General features: G+C 36.7%; 1 protein-coding gene and 1 pseudogene across 1 annotated transcript in view; one reads left to right on the plus strand and one right to left on the minus strand.

Annotated features, from left to right (window-relative positions):
- The window catches only part of LRRD1 (leucine rich repeats and death domain containing 1), a 14,728-nt gene extending 9,216 nt beyond the window's left edge, over window positions 1-5,512 (minus strand). The window contains exons 1-2 of the mRNA XM_022585637.3: window positions 3,491-5,512; window positions 1,928-2,126 (exon numbers count right to left, since the gene is read on the minus strand). Coding sequence (XP_022441345.2) covers window positions 1,928-2,126; window positions 3,491-5,437 — 2,146 coding nt within the window. The 5' untranslated portion in view covers window positions 5,438-5,512. The remainder of the gene's footprint in view (window positions 1-1,927; window positions 2,127-3,490) is intronic.
- The window catches only part of LOC149748411 (S100P-binding protein pseudogene), a 34,137-nt pseudogene extending 16,391 nt beyond the window's left edge, over window positions 1-17,746 (plus strand).
- Window positions 17,747-18,309: the final 563 nt, after the last annotated feature.

The raw sequence follows: 18,309 nt of genomic DNA on the forward strand, positions 1-18,309 counted from the left end.
AACCTCGAGAGAACTGTGCTTTCTATTGGTAGTTGTGTTCTCCAGTGGGCCAGAAGACTCTGGTCAGCCTTTTTTTTTTTCATGCACAAATAGTAGCTGAGTGAAGCGTGTCCTACACTTGGACAAAATAGATAACCTCCCTAAAAAACAGTGAAACTTTGCCAAAATACAAAAGTGGGACCAAAAACTTAAATTGCAGGGCTGAGTTATTGTACCTTATTGCAAGTGATCGCAAACTGATGTATACCTACATAGCCAGCTTACTAGGGTTTCTGGGGATTCAGGAAACAAATGCCAGTTGCATTATATCTAAGTATTGATATATCTACTGTAGGTTTTACTGTACTACTGGTACTAGTGCACCCAAAAGATGAGTTTGTTTTTAATCTAGAAATCCTCTAAATTTAAGAAGGTGCAGGGCTCTGGTTATAAGTGCTACTTTCAACTGAAAGATATAATTTTAGAAACCCAGCTGTTTATGAGATTAGCTGGTACAACCACTATGGGCATAAATTTCCTCATATCTGGTAAAATTGAAGATGTACATAACCTCTGATCCAGTGATTCTACTTATAGCTATATGCACTTCGAAAAACTCAAGCAGATGTATACTAGGAACATGTACAGGGATATTTATAGTAGCAAACAAGTTGGAAACAACCTAATTGTCTATCAACAGGATAATGGATTAATTGTTGTTTAACCATGTAATTGAATATTATACATATTATGCAACATTTAAAATGAATGAAATAGGTCTATGTATACATTGACATGGATTAACTTTAGAAATATGACAAGTGAAAAAGCAAGTTACAGAATTGTAAATTACATACCATATAGTATGATAAGATATAATAAAATTTAAAACTCTAAATAATGTTACTTTGTTATGGATATATATATGTATAAAAACATGGATAGAAAAAAGATATACATCAATTTCAGTACATTGGTTACTTCTAGTTTGGGGAGAAGTACAAAAGAAGTTTCACTTCTATTTTTAAAAGATATACATCGGGCTTCCCTGGTGGTGCAGTGGTTGAGAGTCCGCCTGCCGATGCAGGGGACACGGGTTCGTGCCCCGGTCCGGGAAGATCCCACAGGCCACGGAGCGGCTGGGCCCGTGAGCTGTGGCCGCTGAGCCTGCGCGTCCGGAGCCTGTGCTCCGCAACGGGAGAGGCCACAACAGTAAGAGGCCGCGTACCACAAAAAAAAAAAGATATACATCAATTTCAGTACACTGGTTACTTCTAGTTTGGGGAGAAGTACAAAAAAAGTTTCAATTCTATTTTATTTCTTAATCAAAAATATCTCAAGTAAATAACACAAAATGTTAGCATTCCTTATACCTGAGAGTAAGTACATAGGTGTTTATTATTTTTCTGTAAGTTTGAAATATTTCATAATAAAAATTATTAAGAAAAATACTAGTCTAGCTTTGGGAATTCTGATATTTTTAGAGTGAGTGATTTACTTTTTGTTGTTGTTGTTATTGAAGTGATTTACTTTGTAAAAGAGTGTAAGGTATTAGAGTATTGTAGGGTGTAGGAGTGGGATCGGGGAGCCAGCAGAGAAGGAAAATAGAGAAAATGCTGACCTAAGGTTGTGTAGGTAGGTGTGTGAAGAGAGAGAGATGAGGTCAGGTTCACAAAGGGAAGAAATAATGAATGATGGGGTACAGGCAGAGAAAACAGAAAAGAAGTGAAAATGTGTGCAGGTTCCCCAGCTGGATTATAACCTATTTTAGGGAAGGAACTGGACCTTATGGTTTGCTCTCATTTTCTGTACCTGCACTAGCCATTTCCTTCCTATTGGCACTTAATACATGATGTTGACTGTTTGCCATTCTGTCTTGTCAGCAAAATTTGCAACCTAGAAACCAAAACTCAATTTATTATGCTTATTGGTTATTCTTGACACTCACCACTCAAGTTTAGTTGCTGGAGAGCATTTAAAGATAGAAAAGATGGTGGCAGATATCTTATTTGATTGTTGTATGCATTTAAACTAACCAAACCTCTCAGCTCCCCTATATTTCTTGGCATCTCTCTGATTGCATTATTTGAGATATCAAGTCCTTTAAGTTGAGTCATATTAGACAGCTCTTCCGGAAGTCTTGTTAACTGTAACAAAGGTTAAACAATTATATTTTTAATAAATATTTCTATGACTAAAACTTTTAATAAAATAAAATGGAAGGAGAGATTTTTGTCCTAAAAAAGATATATTTTCATTATGTCACAAAGTCTTTGTGATTCCCTTGCTTAATAAAACCCACAACAAATTGTGTAGCATGCAGGTATTTCCCCAGTCTGACCAGTGCTACCAATTCAACCCTGTGGCTTGCTAACCACTTTCCTCACTCTCGCAACACTCAGTGTTCGTTGCCACCTTATCCCTTTCTTCCATCCCTAAAGCTTACCCTGCTTTGATTTCTTCTCTGCCCTGAAGTCTTTCTAAACTGTTCTCTTCCATATTTGATCTCTTTACTCCTACTCTCATTAACATTACTTTTTATTAGTCCCTTGTGTGTTCTTCTTGGATTTTTAAATGACATGATATATGTTTTATCCTTTTTGTATACATGCTCCCAGTCATGATGCATTTTGAGTAAGTGCTCAGTAAATTTCTTTATAATGGACACACACAGTTTGGCAATATAGCCTCAAATGAAAATTCCTAGTATGAAAAGTATTGCAAAGTAACAGGAATTAAGATACTGTGCTAAGGCAAAGAAAAAATATGCATCGTCAGAAAAACTAAGGCCATCACAAGTGGCGTTTGAAATAAAGGCAGTTCTATGAGTGAACAAAAGAGTTTTGAATATATGGGCCCCTCAGAAATAATCAAACAACAAGGTGAATACTGGGTATTGTGCTCAGTGTTGTTCTATATATAAAAGAAGCATAACAGACAATCCCTAACTTCAAGGAGATTAAAATTTAGTTCTAAATTATATTACATCCATAACTTTAAAACTCCTTTCACAGTTAAACTGAAATAAAAATAAGTCTATAAAATTGTCAGCTTTAATTACTTGGGATCTCATTTTAATGAAATATTTTCCTATAAAACTCTTGTGTTGAAAAGTTTATTTGTAAGCGGCATTTGAGGTTTAAAAAAAAGCCTAGGGCTTCCCTGGTGGCGCACTGGTTGAGAGTCTGCCTGCCGATGCAGGGGACACGGGTTCGTGCCCCGGTCCGGGAAGATCCCACATGCCGCAGAGCGGCTGGGCCCGTGAGCCATGGCCGTTGAGCCTGCGCGTCCGGAGCCTGTGCTCCGCAATGGGAGAGGCCACAACAGTGAGAGGCCCGCGTACCGCAAAAAAAAAAAAAAAGCCTATGCTTTACAAAATAAAGTATTCCAGCTAAATTAAACACACACACACATACACACACACACACACACACACACACACACTACAGCTTAGATTCTGATCCCCTTCAGTCATGCCTTCCCCACAAAGTCCTAAATATCCATCTCTTACCTTTCTCCCATTTATCTGGCTTATATTCAGCACTTCCAGTGATTGAAGTTGGCAGAGTTCAATAGGAAAATATATAAATTGATTGCTTGAGATGTTTAATTTCAGGATTCCTTTTAAGTTACAGATCTCTGAAGGAATAGTCTGTATTTGGTTTTCTGAAAGATCAAGTACTTGCAAATTTTCTAAAGTACACACTTCTATGGGGAGAGTTTCCAACTTATTACAGCATAAAATAAGAACACGGAGCGATACCATATTGGAAATAGATGGTTGAATTTTCCTTATTTTGTTTTTACCAAGATCAAGGTATTCAAGACGAATAAGAGAACATAAGTGCTCAGAAAATATTAGGAGTTTATTTTCATTAAATTCTAAATGAAGCAGTTGTTTACTGAAAGATATATCTACAGGTATTTCTGAAATATAATTTCCATTAAAACCCAAATAATAAAGAGAATCTAAAGCACACAAACCTAGTGGAAAATACATTATTCTATTATAACTCAATTCAACTTTAGTTATTTTTCTACAGTTTTTTATTTCAATAGGAAAGTCTGCGATTAAATTTCCTGAAAATTCTAGGCTGAACATATTATTAAGATGTGAAATATATTCAGGTATTTTCACGATATTATTTCTGTTTATATGGAGTTTTCTTAAATTTTTAAGCTTATGTATGTTCTTAGGAAGTTCTGTTAACTTATTATCACTAAGACTAAGGCATTCCAACATTACGCAGTGGGAAATTTTCTCTGGTATGTCTTTCAATAAATTTTTATCAAGTATTAGAATCCTAAGTTCCCTAAAATTCTCAATTTTGTGTGAAATAACTTCCAATTTATTGTCTGTCAGTTGGAGTTCTTTCATTTTGAGCAACTGAAAAATTTCCACGGCCAAAAAGGTAAGTTTATTGTGGTCAAGTAAAAGTATTTCTAAATTTTTAAGTTCCTTAATTTCTTTTGGCAAACTGTTTATCAGGTTTCCAGAAAGGTTTAGTAAAATTAACATTGGAAGGAAGCACAGAGCTTTAGGAAATACTGTTAACTGATTATATTCCAGATTGAGAGCCCTCAAGTTTTTCAAACTAGACAGAGTATCTGGTATATGTCTTAACTTATTTTTAGCCAAATTTAAAATTTCCAAGTTTCCAAGACTTTCCAAGCCAGAAGGAAAATCCTCAATGCAATTGTTATTTAAAAACAGTTGCCTGATAGTCCCAAGCTGTGATATTTCTTTAGGGATATGTGATATTTGGTTGTGACTGACATTTAATAGCTTTAAATTATGAAGTAACTGAATTTCAGATGGAAGTGATGATAACCCATTTTCTTGCATGGTTAGAATTTCAAGTCCTAGCAGCTCACTGGAGTCTGCCCCTTTAAAACTTTTGATTTCATTCTCATCTAAATAGAGATATTTTACATACTTGATTTTTAAAATGTCCTTAGGGAATTCTTGTAAACCCTTGGCTTTGAGGTTAACTGTAAACTTATCTGATCCTAAGCCAAGTCCTTTCTGATTTTCTTCAGAGAGTTGTGGACTAATTTTTTCTAATGTTTCATGAGTTAGGGAGTCAACGAAAGCCTGATATTCAGCACTCATCTTAGTTACTGATAGTGATGAACTTTGTGAAATTTCACTTTTTGACTGCAAACTGTCATATGTAGCAATTGTTTCAGAAAATTGAAGAGTTTTCCTTTGTTCTTCATTTCTCTTAGACTTACTTCCAGAGGAGGATGTTGATGTATCATCACATATACCTAATGTATTTTTTCTAGGACGCACTTTACAAATTTGGTTGGAAGTGGTCCCATCAGAAGCTTCCTTTAGAGAGTTTGATGTTTCTTTAATAACTCCAGATTTCTCCACTAACCGTGATCTAGATTCTTTCCTAAATTGACTAGTGAGATCCTCTAGCTCTTCTGAAGTACTCTTCTTTTCAGACATCTTCTTTGCTGATATGTTTTATACCAATACAAGATTGCAATTCAATTATAATTTTCATGTTTAATTTTTTCCTTTGAACCTACAAAACAAATGATGTGAAGAGATATAATAAAGATGTTAAAATTACAAATGAATTTTAATACAACTTTATTCTATAATAAGTAATTTAATAATTATTAAAATACATTTATAACTAATTAACTTATATATAATTTCTGGCTAAAGATAGTTTATTGATTGCATGCATTTATCACAATACTCTTGATACCACATTAAAATTATAGAAAGGAATAAAAAAGATCAAAGAAAATGAGGAAGGATACATGAGAGAATGAAAGAACTCAGCAAATTTTTGGAAGACAGGGAATAGCCAGTGGCCCCCCCCCGTGCCACATGCAGAGAGTACCATTCTCATTGTGGATATTGTAGGTTTACATATGGTATTGAAGCGTCTTGTCCCAACAAATTCAGTGTGTTACGACAGCTCTCCAATAGGTGGAAGTAAAATGCCTTAAAGAAGGGGATGCTTTCTATAAAAAGTAGAAGTAAAACAACCTTTTCAAGGACTAACGCGTGACTTTAAGTCTTTTGTTTGACTCTTGAGGAACCTGCACAACTAGGCAGCACCCTTCTTCAGAGGTCTGGATCCCATCTCTGTAGGTCCCTCCTCCAAGTTTGTGGTTTTTAATAACCCAACCTCTTCCCTTCGTTCCATCATCCCTAAGGGTGGTAGCTACTTCCTGTATTTATTATCTCTATGTTACTGCAGTTCCCCCTCTACCTTTTCAGTTCTCCAATACTTGACTACACAACTCCCTATATTTACTGCTCCTTCTTTTTATTATTATTATTTATTGAAATATGGTTGATTTACAATATTGTATTAGTTTCAGGTTACAGCAAAGTGATTCAGTTATATTTTTCAGATTTTTTTCCATTATAGGTTATTACAAGATATTGAATATAGTTCCCTGTGTGATACAGTAAATCCATGTTGCTTATATGTTTTATGTATAGTACTTTGTATCTGTTAATCCCATACTCCTAATTTATCCCTTCCCCCACCTTTCCCCTTTAGTAACCATAAGTTTGTTTATGATGTCTGTGAGTCTATTTCTGTTTTGTATACATATTCATTTGTATTATTTTTTTAGATTCCACATATCAGTGATACCATATAATATTTGTCTTTATCTGACTTGCTTCATTAAGCATAATATTTTCTAGGTCCAACGATGTTGCTGCAAATGGCAATATTTCATTCATTTTTATGGCTGAGTGATACTCCATTGTGTATATATATCTTCTTACGCCAGTCATCTGTTGATGGGCATTTGGGATGTTTGCATATCTTGGCTATTGTAAATAGTGCTGCTGTGAACACTGGGGTGTGTGTATCTTTTTGAATTAGAGTTTTCGTCTTTTCCAGGTATATACCCAGGAGTGGAATTGCTGGATCATATGGTAGCTCTATTTTCAGTTTTTTAAGGCACCTCTATACTGTTTTCCATAGTGACTGCACCAATTTACATTCCCACCAACAATGTAGAGGGGTTCCCTTTTCTCCATATCCTCTCCAGCATTTATTATTTGTAGACATTTGGTTGATAGCCATTCTGACTGGTGTGAGGTGCTACCTCATCATGGTTTTGACTTGCATTTCTCTAATAATTAGAGATGTTGAGCATCTTTCCATGCACCTGTATGTCTTCTATGGATAAATGTCTATTTAGGTCTTCTGCTGATTTTTTGATTGGGTTGTTTTGGTTTGTTTTGTTTTGTTTTGTTTTGCGGTACACGGGCCTCTCACTGTTGTGGCCTCTCCCGTTGTGGAGCACAGGCTCTGGACGCGCAGACTCCGGACGCTCAGACTCTGGACGTGCAGGCTCAGCGGCCATGGCTCACGGGCCATGGCTCACGGGCCTAGTTGCTCCACGGCATGTGGGATCTTCCCGGACCAGGGCACGAACCCGTGTCCCCTGCATCGGCAGGCGGACTCTCAACCACTGCGCCACCAGGGAAGCCCGGGTTGTTTGTTTTTACTTATTTTTTCAATGTTGAGTTATATGAACTGTTTGTATATTTTGGATATTAACCCATTGTCCATTACATTATTCTCAAATATTTTCTCGCATTCTGTAGGTTGTCTTTTCATTTTGCTGATGGTTTCCTATGCTTTGCAAAAGCTTTTTAGTTAGATTAGGTCCTATTTGTTTATTTTTGCTTTTATTTCTTTTGCCTTGGGATATTGATCTAAGAAAATATTGCTACACTTTATGTCAGGATGTCTTGCCTATGTTCTCTTCTAGGAGTTTTAGGGTGTCATGTCTTATATTTAGGTCTTTAAACCATTTTGAGTTTATTTTTGTATATGGTATGAGGGAGTGTTCTAATTTCATTGATTTACATGTAGCTGTCCAGCTTTCCCAACACCACTTGTTAAAGTGTCTTTTCTCCTTGGTATATTCTTATCTCCTTTGTAGTAGATTAATGGACTATAGGTATGTGGGTTTGTTTTGGGGCTCTCAGTTCTGTTCCATTGATCCATATGTCTGTTTCTGTGCCAATACCATGCTGTTTTGATTACTGTATCTTTGTAGTATAGTCTGAAGTCTGGAAGAGTTATGCCTCCAGCTTTGTTCTTTTTAATCAGGATTGCTCTGGCAATTCTAGGTCTTTTGTGGTTGCATATAAAATTTTCGATTATTTGTTCTAGTTCTTTGAAAAATGTCATGTGTATTTTGATAGGGATCACATTGAATCTAGATTGCTTTGGGTATTATGGCCATATTAACAATATTAATTTTTCCAATCCAAGAGCATCGGATATCCTTCCATTTCTTTGACTTATCTTCAATTTCTTTTATCAATGTCTTATAGTTTTCAGTGTATAGGTCTTTAACCTCCTTGGTTAAGTTTATTTGTAGGTAATTTTTTTTAATCGATTTTAAACAGGATTGTTTTTTTACTTTCTCTTTCTGGTATTTTATTGTTAGTGTAAAGAAATGCAACGGATTTATGTATATTAATCTTGTATCCTGCTCCCTTGTTGAATTCATGGATTAGTTCTAATAGTTTTTGTTTGGAGATTTTAGGGTTCTCTATATAGAGTATCATGTCATCTGCAAATAGTGACAGCTTTACCTCTTCCTTTCCAATTCATATACCTTTTATTTCTTTTTAGTACCTAATTCCTGGGGCTAGTTCTTCCAATACTATGTTAAATAGAAGTGGTGATATTGGGTATCCTTATCTAGTTTCTGAATTTAGTGTGAAGGCTTTCAGCTTTTCATTGCTGAATATAATGTTGACTGTACGTTTGTCATATATTGTTTTTATTATGTTGAGATATGTTCCCTCTATACCCACTTTGGTAAGAGTTTTTTTCATGAATGGATGTTGAATTTTGTCAAATGCTTTTTCTGCATCTATTGAGATGATCGTGTGATTTTTGTTTTTTCTTTTGTTGATGTGGTGTATCACATTGATTGATTTACACATGTTGAACCATCCTTGCGACCCTGGTATGAATCCAACCTGATCATGGTGTATGATCCTTTTTATGTATTGTTGGATTCAGTTTGCCAATATTTAGTTGATGATTTTTGCATCTATACTCATCAAATATATTGACCTGTAATTTTCGTTTTTTGTAGTGTCTTTGTCTAGTTTTGTTATAAGGGTGATAGTGATTTCGTGGAATGAATTTGGTAATGTTCCCTCCTCTTCAATTTTTTAGAGTACTTTGAGAGGATCAGTATAAGTTCTTCTTTGTATGTGTGGTAGAATTCCCCAGTGAAGCTGTCCAGTCCTGGACTTTTGTTTGCAGGGAATTTCATTAAAGATTCTGTTTCACTTCTAGTGATTGCTCTGTTCAAATTAACTGTTTCTTCTTGACCCAGTTTTGGCAAGCTTGTCCATTTCTTCTAGGTTGTCCTAGCATATAACTGTTCATAGTATTATGATTTTTTTTTGTATTTCTGTAGTTTCAGTTGTTATTTCTTCTCTTTCATTTCTTATTTTGTTAATTTGGGTCCTATCTCTTTTCTTCTTGGTAAGCCTGGCTTGAAGTTTGTCAATTTTGTTTATGTTTTCAAAAAAAGTTCTTGCTTTTATTGATCTTTTCTGTTGTTTCTTTTAATCTCTATTGTATTTATTTCCTCTGTGATCTTTATTATTCCCTTTCTTCTGCTGAATTTGGGTTTTGTTTTTTCTTCTTTTTCTAATTCTTTTAGGTGATAGGTTAAGTGTTTATTTGAGATTTTTCTTATTTCTTGAGGAAGGTGTGTATCACTATGAACTCCCCTCTTAGAACTGCTTTTGCTGCATCTCAGAGATTTTGTAAGGTTGTATTTTCATTTTCGTTTGTCTTGAGGTATTTTCTGATTTCTTCTTTGATTTCATCGTTGACTCATTGTTTTCTTTAGTAGCATGTTGTTTAGTTTCCATGTGTTCATTCTTTTCTCGTTTTTCTTTCTGTGGTTGATTTCTAGTTTCATATGGTTGTGGTCAGAAAAGATGAAATAATTCTAACTTCTTAAATAATTGAAATAATTTCAATTATAATTTCAATTATTTCTACTATTAATGTAGTACTGTCAGTTTCTCCCTTTATGTCTGTTAGTTGTTTTAGATATTTAGGTGCTCCTATATTGGGTGCATATATGTTAATGAATGTAATATACTCTTGTTGTATTAATCCCTTTATCTTTATATAATGTACTTATTTGTCTTTATGGCCTTTGGTTTAAAGTCTGTTTTGTCTAATTTGAGTATTGCTACCTCTGCTTTCTTGTCATTTCTATTTGCATGAAATATATTTTTCCATCCCCTCACCTTCATTCTGTGTGTGTCTTTTGCCCTGAAGTGAGTCTCTTGTTGGCAGCATATTGTAGATTCTTGGTTTTCTTAATCCAGTCTGCTACTGTATGTCATTTGACTGGATCATTTAGTTCATTGACACTTAAAGTAACTATTGATAGGTATGTAAAATGGTATTGCCATTTTAAACCTTGTTTTCCAGTTGTTTTTGTAGTTCTTCTTTGTTCATTTCTTCTTCTTTTTGTTTTTCCTTTTGTGGTTTGATGATTTTCTTTTGCAGTATGCTTGAATTCCTTTCTTTTTGCTTTTTGTGAATCTGTTGTATGTTTTTGATTTGTGGTTACTCTAGTTTTCAAGTATGTTGACCCATGACTGTATCTACTTGCTTTAAACTGATAGTCATACAAATTCAAACACATTCTAAAAGATCTATATTTTTATACTCCTCTCCCCCACATTTTGCAATTTTGATGTCCTGTTTCACATCTTCATGCTTATCCTTTTGCTGTTAATTGTAATAGTTATCATCGCTTTTGCAAAATTTTTGATTATTTTTTTGAGCTATGTACTGGCTTATTTAAGTGATCTTCAATTCTTTTATACATTGGCCTTTCCTATATGGTTTTCCATTTCCTATAGATCCTTTTCTGTTTAGAAAAGACCCTTCAATATTTCTTTTAGGGTAGGTTTAGTATTGCTGAATTCTTTTAGTTTTAGCTTATCTGAGAAATTTTTTATCTTGTCTTCTATGCTAAATGATATTCTTGCTGGATAGAGCATTCTAGTTTTCAGGTTTTCCCTTTCAGGACTTTGAATACATCACACCACTCCCTTCTGGCCTGCAAAGTTTCTGCAGAGAAATCAGTTGACAGCCTTATGGGGATTCCCTTGTAACTTACTCTTTGTTTTCTTTTGCTGCCTTTAGAATCCTATCTTTAACTTTTGCCATTTTAATTATGATGTGTCTTGCTGTGGATCTGTTTGGGTTCATCTTATTTGGGATCCTCTGGGTTTCCTGTACTTGAATATCTGTTTCCTTCCTTAGGTTTGGGAATTTTTCAGCCATAATTTCTCCAAATACATTTTCGATCCCCCTTTTTGTCTCTTTTCCTTCTGGAACCCCTATTATGCATAGGTGGGCATGCTTTATATTATCCCATAGATTCCATATGTTGCTATCATTTTTTTTTCATTTGTCTTTCTGTCTGCTGTTCTGACTTTGTGATTTCCATTATTCTCTCTTCCAGATCACTTATTTGTTCTTTCATTTCATTTAGTGCTATTCATTGCTTCTAGGTTAGTTTTTATCTCGGCAATTGAATTGTCTAATTTTGATTGATTCACCTTTATAGTTCTAATTCCTTGTTACAGTTATCTTCATTTTTATCGATAATCTCTCTTAATTACTTTAGCATTTTTATTATCTCCTTTTAATTACTTTAGCATTTTTATTATCTCCTTTTTGAACTCAGGGTCTGGTAGACTAATGAGGTCTGTTCCATTGTTTTTATATTTCAGGGGACTTCTCTTGTTCTTTTTATTAAAAGTAGTTCCTCTGCTTTTTCATTTTACTTAACTTTCTATGTCTCTATGAATTTAGGAGAAACAGTTATCTACTGTGGTCTTGAAGGGGTGTTTTTATGTGGGATCATCCCTGTGAAGACTGTGCGTTTCCAATATTTTTGGTGCAAGGATTGGTTTTGGTATACATAACAGCCACGTCTTTCTTCAGAGTATGCTGGCTGTTATCCCCTTGATAAGGGGTTATGATTGATGTTGTGGTGTCTAGAGGCTGTACTGGATGTGAAGTGGGGCTTCCTCTTTGCTCTGTGGTTGTCACTACCCTATTGGGGGTGGGATCTGCTCCCCAGTTGTTGGAGTAGAAGCCCTGAAGGTTGGGTTTGATCAGGCTCCGTTGCCGTTGGGTGCATGCCTTGCACCAAAGGAGATGATTGCTGAAGCAAGTGAGGCCCATGCTGTCACAGCAGACCTGTGTGCTGCCTGTGTAGGCATCTGCATTTCCACTCAGAAGCAGCCCAAGATCGCATCCCTTTCTCTGTTGTGTTCATCCCGAATCTAGTGCAAGGCTGTGGTGTGCAATAGCCTGGGGCTGGGGTCAGGGTGTTGTGGCTGCAGGAATTGAGGTGGCTGTGCTGCCTCCTGGGATCTGGACTGCCTCTGTGGCAGTCTTCTCCCAGGACCTGTCTGCCCAAGATTAAGTTCTTAGCCACTGCATGTTCTTGGCACCACCTGGTGTACAAGCTGACAATGTCTTCCCAGTTTCACCCACAGCCCTCAAGTGTGTGCTGACAATGGTCTCTGCAGTTCTGCCCAGATCACATTTCAGGTGCCTCAGTCTGTCTCTGTGTAGCTAGACTGAATCTTTGCCCTGATCTCGCACCAGCCTGTGGTGTGGAGTGAATGGGGCCAGGGTATTCACCTCTTTGGATTGGGAAATGTAGCAAGTTGATAGCCACCAGAGCAAGTCTCTCTCCTCCCTGATGGTTAGCACACCAGCATGTGGGCACTCCTCGTGAGAGTCTAGGCTTCTCCAGCCCTTCTGTCTGTCTCAGCAGATTTCCCAGCAGGCAAGCGGGCTCCCCAGGGCGAGAGTCCACTCATGTGGACCTTTTCTTCCTTACAGATGTGTCCCAGGGGCACCAGTCTCCACTGGATGCCCTTTCTTTTTTGGGGCCTACCCAGTTATATGGAGATCTTTATTGCAGGTCTGGTTATATAGGAGATCTTCTGCCAGTTTTCAGTTGGTTTTCTGTGAGAATTGGTCCATATGTAGGCGTATTTTTGATGTGTTTGTGGGGAAGGTGAGCTCCATGTCCTCCTACACTGCCACCTTAGTCTCCCTCCTAAATTCTTTCTATTAAACTGGTATGGTTTCAAAATTTCATAAACTCTCCAAGAGAACAGAAAAAGAAGGAACAGTTTTCAACATGTTTTATGAGACTAACCTTGATATCAACACCTAAAGAAGACAATATGAATAAGAAAATTACAGGTCAATTTTACTCAAGGCAAAAATGCAAAAATTCTACACATTATAAAACTGTTCTATATATTTTAAAAACTAGCATATATAAGAAGATGAATTTTTTTATATTACTGTTTTTTTTTAATTAATTAATTTATTTATGGCTGTGTTGGGTCTTCGTTTCTGTGCAAGGGCTTTCTCTAGTTGCGGCGAGCGGGGGCCACTCTTCATTGCGGTGCGCGGGCCTCTCACTATCGCAGCCTCTCTTCTTGCGGAGCACAGGCTCCAGACGCGCAGGCTCAGTAATTGTGGCTCACGGGCCCAGTTGCTCCGCAGCATGTGGGATCTTCCCAGACCAGGGCTCGAACCCGTGTCCCCTGCATTGGCAGGCAGATTCTCAACTACTGCGCCACCAGGGAAGCCCAGAAGATGACTATTTTGTGATTAATTTGCCTTTGTCCCAGAAATACAAGGTTTGATTTTAACATGAGAAAATTTATTTTACCACATTAAGATATTAAAAGATAAAAACCATATTATCATTTCAATAGATGCCAAATCACTTGATAAATTGCAACATTTTTCATAACTTTAAAGAAAACTTTTAGCAAACTAGGAATACATGAGAATTTCCTTAATCTGCTAAACAGTGTCAATAAAAAATCTACAATAAATGTCGTACCTAGTGCTGAAACAGTAAAAACTTCCCTTTGATATTGTAAGCAAGAAAATGTTGCCCTCTATCATCACTTCTATTCAACATTGTACTGGAGATCTTGGCCAGTGTCATGAGGCAAAGAAAAACTGTATAGTGATTATAAAAGAAGAAATAAAAGTCATTAGTTACATATAATTATATATGTAGAAAATCCAAGATCATGTACAGATAAATTATTAGAATTGATAAGAACATAAAGTAATGTTGATGAATACAAGCTCAACATACAAAAATCAATTTCAGTGCTTCCCTGGTGGTGCAATGGTTGAGAGTCCGCCTGCCGATGCAGGGGACACGGGTTTGTGCCCCGGTTCGGGAAGATCCCACATGCCGCGGAGCGGCTGGTCCCGTGAGCCATGGCCGCTGAGCCTGCACGTCTGGAACCTGTGCTCCACAATGGGAGAGGCCACAGCAGTGAGGGGCCCGCATACCGCAAAAAAAAAGAAAAAAAAATCAATTTCGTTTCTTATGCCAACAAAAAGGAGTTAGAAATGAAAGTTTACAGAGGTATCGTTTATGATCCAGAAATATCAAGTACATAGGAATAAATCTAAAAAAAATGTGTAAGACTTCTACAAAAAAAATACTACTTAATGTAACTACAAAATGTGATGAGATAAATTGGACAAAACCTAAATAAATGGAGCATTTTTTTTCAAATTGATCTATAAAATGAATAAAATTCTAATCAAAATCCTAACTTTCTTTTTGTGGAACTTGACAAGCTGATTCTTAAAAGTACTTGGACAAAGGGCCAAGAATAGTCATGATACTCTTAAAGAAGGAAATGCAGGTTGGAGAAATTGCTTGTTGGATATCAAGCCTTATTATGAAGCTACAGTAATTAAGGTGATATGGTATTGGTACAAGAATATACAAGTAGGGACTTCCCTGGTGGCTCAGTGGTTAAGAATCTGCATGCCAATGCAGGGGACATGAGTTCAATCCCTGGTCTGGGAAGATCCCACATGCCGTGGAGCAACTAAGCCCAGGCACTGCAACTACTGAGCCTGCACTCTAGAGCCTGTGAGCCACAGCTACTGAGCCCATGTGCAACAACTACTGAAGCCTGCACACCTAGAGTCCATGCTCCACAACAAGAGAAGCCACCACAATGAGAAGCCCGTGCACCGCAACTAGAGAAAGCCCGTGCGCAGCAAGAAGACCCAATGCAGCCAAAAAAAAAGATAGAATATACAAGTAGATCAGTAGAATATATACAAGTCCCAGAAACAGACATTTGATTATGGCATATGGATACTTGATTTATGAAAAAGATGGGACTTTGGAGCATTGGGAAAAAATGGTCTTTTCAATAATGATGCTAGAGCAACTGGACAATTAGTGAACTAGAAAATATGAAAGATATATCCAGAATGTAGTAAAGAGAGATAAGGAGATGGAAAGTGTAAAGCAGCACGTGGAAAATATAATGTAATAGGCCAACATGTCTAATTAGAGTTTCGAAAGGAGAAAGTAGAGACAATAAACCAAAAGCAATATTTTAAAAAATAATGGCTATGAATGTTCCAGGACTGATGAAAAATATGAATCCACAGATCCATGATGTACAGCATATCCAAAGCAGAATAAATAAAAAGTTTTACCCTGAAACTATAGAACATTATAAACAATGAAAATATCATGAGAGCAGTCAGAGAGTAGGGAGGGAACACTTACAAAGGAATGACAAGACTTCCTAGCAACTATGGTGAAAGTCATGATCAACGTAGAAATGGGTATCCAGTCTAAATATGTTGATAATCAAAATAAATGTGAATGGAATAAATAACCAATTTGTAAAAAAACAAAACAAGAAAGAAAACCTAAGTGCTATTTATGAAAGATAACTCTAAAGCATAAAACCACAAAAAGGTTGACATTAAAAGAATGGGACCCATGCATATATGGACCTTCATCTATGACAAAGATGGCATTAAGAACAATGGGGAAAGAATAGCTTTTGATTCTGGGTCAACTGGGAATCCATATAGAAAGAAAAAGGTTTTTGACCCTTATCTTGCCATCCACAAAAATCAATTTTAGGTGGACTATAGATTTAAATGTGAAAAGTAAAACAATAAGACTTCAAGTAGACGATATTAGGAGGATATCTTCATGACATTAGGATAGAGAATGAATTCTTAAGTGGACACAAAAAGCATTGTTTGTAATAGTAATGGATTGGCTATAACATAAATGTCCATAATAGTAGGCATATTAAATAAATTATATTATTTCCATGTGTAGATCTAACTTTAGTAGAACTGTAACCACACCAGACTGGACCGGGATTTAATCAATACACTTTTAGATTTTGCTTTAACTGAGTATTAAAGCTTGTTTAAAAAATCTGTGTCCAAATGATCTCCACTCAAAATTTCTCAAAATGTATGGCTTATGGCTTTAACTGTAATTTCAACTATGGCTGAGTCAGAGTATTTGGGTCTAGAATTCTCTGTTTCCACAATGTGTTTTGTCATATTTTAATTTTATAGTTTTTGCTTTTTGTGCCTCATTTAAGAAATTCTTAAATATTTACTTCTATATCAGTCGGGGTCCCACAGGAAAGACATGATCCATTCAAATTGAGTAATTTGAGGAAAATTTAACAGAGAACTTATTTTCAAAGGTGTGGGTAGAGTGTAGGGAAACCACAAAGGATAGCGTTGTACTCTAGGAGAGAGAAAGATATAGATAGATAGATGGTAGGTAGGTAGGTAGATAGGTAGGTAGATGGATGGATAGATAGATAGGTAGATAGACGGATAGATAGAAAAATAGAACCCAGATAGTGCACTGTGTAGAAAGGCCACCTGACTGGAGCTGGGCCTTTGGATGGAGGAACCAGTCAGTCTGCAGCAATGTGCTGCAGCAAGAGAGCCAAGGGAATAAATCCTCAATCTCACTCTCCTCCATTCCTCTTATCTTCTGCTGCAGTTCCCCATTTGCTGAACCCAAATGGAAGCCAAAGAGCATGAGACACACTTGATGCAGTCCATATGGTTCAGCCCCTGGGGCAGAAAGCAGAATCAGAAATTACAAAATGGCCACAAATGTTGCCTATCTCTGTATTTCCTCCAAGAGTTAGAATCAATATTTCCCCACCTCTTGTATCTCAGCTTGGCCATGTGACTTATTTTGGCCAATGGAGCATTAGCAAACATGATGCCAGCAGAGTTTTGAAAGACGTTGGGGCTTATACAACTGTCCTGTCAACAGTTATTGAGACCCTTACCTACGTGAAGTAGTCTGGGCTAGACTACTGGGTGATGAAGGACATTTAACTTGTCACCCCAGCCGTTAGCCAGCCAACACTCAGAAGCAGTGACCCAGCTGACTGGCAGCTGACCACAGATGCGTGAGTGAGCCCAGCCACAGTCATCAGAAGACCTGTCCAGCTGAGCCAACCCCAAGTGGCTAACCCAGAATTGTGAGCTTAATAAAGTGTTATTCAGGGAATTCCCTGGCGGTCCAGTGGTTGGGACTCCACGCTCTCACTGCCAAGGGCCTGGGTTCAATCCCTGGTCAGGGAACTAAGATCCCACAAGCTGCGTGGCATGGTCAAAAATAAATAAATAGAAGTGGTATGCAGCAAAGACTGATATAAGGTGCAGATGAAAGATACCCAGCATCTAAAACATTTTATGCTTTGCCTTTTACAGTTGGTTCTTTAATCTATATGGAAATAATTTTGTGTATGCTTTGAGGAAAAGTATCTTATTTAATTTTTTTCTCATATGTCTAGTCAATTATTTCCAACACTTTATTGAATAATAAGTCCTTTCTTCACTGATTTCTAATGTTGCCTCAATCATACTTCATATATGTGTGGAAGCTGTTTCTGGACTTTCAATTCTATTCCTTTTATCTACTTGTGTAAGTTTGCATCAATACTACATGTTTTTTTATGATTATAATTTTATAATAAAACGATATCTGGTAGAGAAAGTGCTCTCACCTTATTACCATTTTTCTTCAAAACCATAGTGGTTATTTTCAATCGTTTACATTGCCAGATCAATTTCAGGATAAGCGTGTCAAGTTCCACATAATATCTTGTATTTCAATAAGAATTGAATTTGTAAATTAATTTGGGAAAGAAGTGATGTATTTATGACGTTGAATCTTCCTATTTAATAATGTGATATAGCTCTGTTACTGTTGGGAATGATATCTGTTTCCTATGTCTTTTTTTTTAGTTTTTTGTTTGTTTGTTTGTTTGTTTTTGCGGTACACAGGCCTCTCACTGTTGTGGCCTCTCCCGTTGCGGAGCACAGGCTCCGGACGCGCAGGCTCAGCAGCCGTGGCTCACGGGCCCAGCCGCTCCGCGGCATGTGGGATCTT

This window comes from Delphinapterus leucas, chromosome 9 (genome assembly GCF_059928025.1).
Source record: "Delphinapterus leucas isolate spDelLeu-1000000601 "Yukka" chromosome 9, BTC_Dleu_Yukka2, whole genome shotgun sequence".
Classification (NCBI taxonomy): Eukaryota; Metazoa; Chordata; class Mammalia; order Artiodactyla; family Monodontidae; genus Delphinapterus; species Delphinapterus leucas.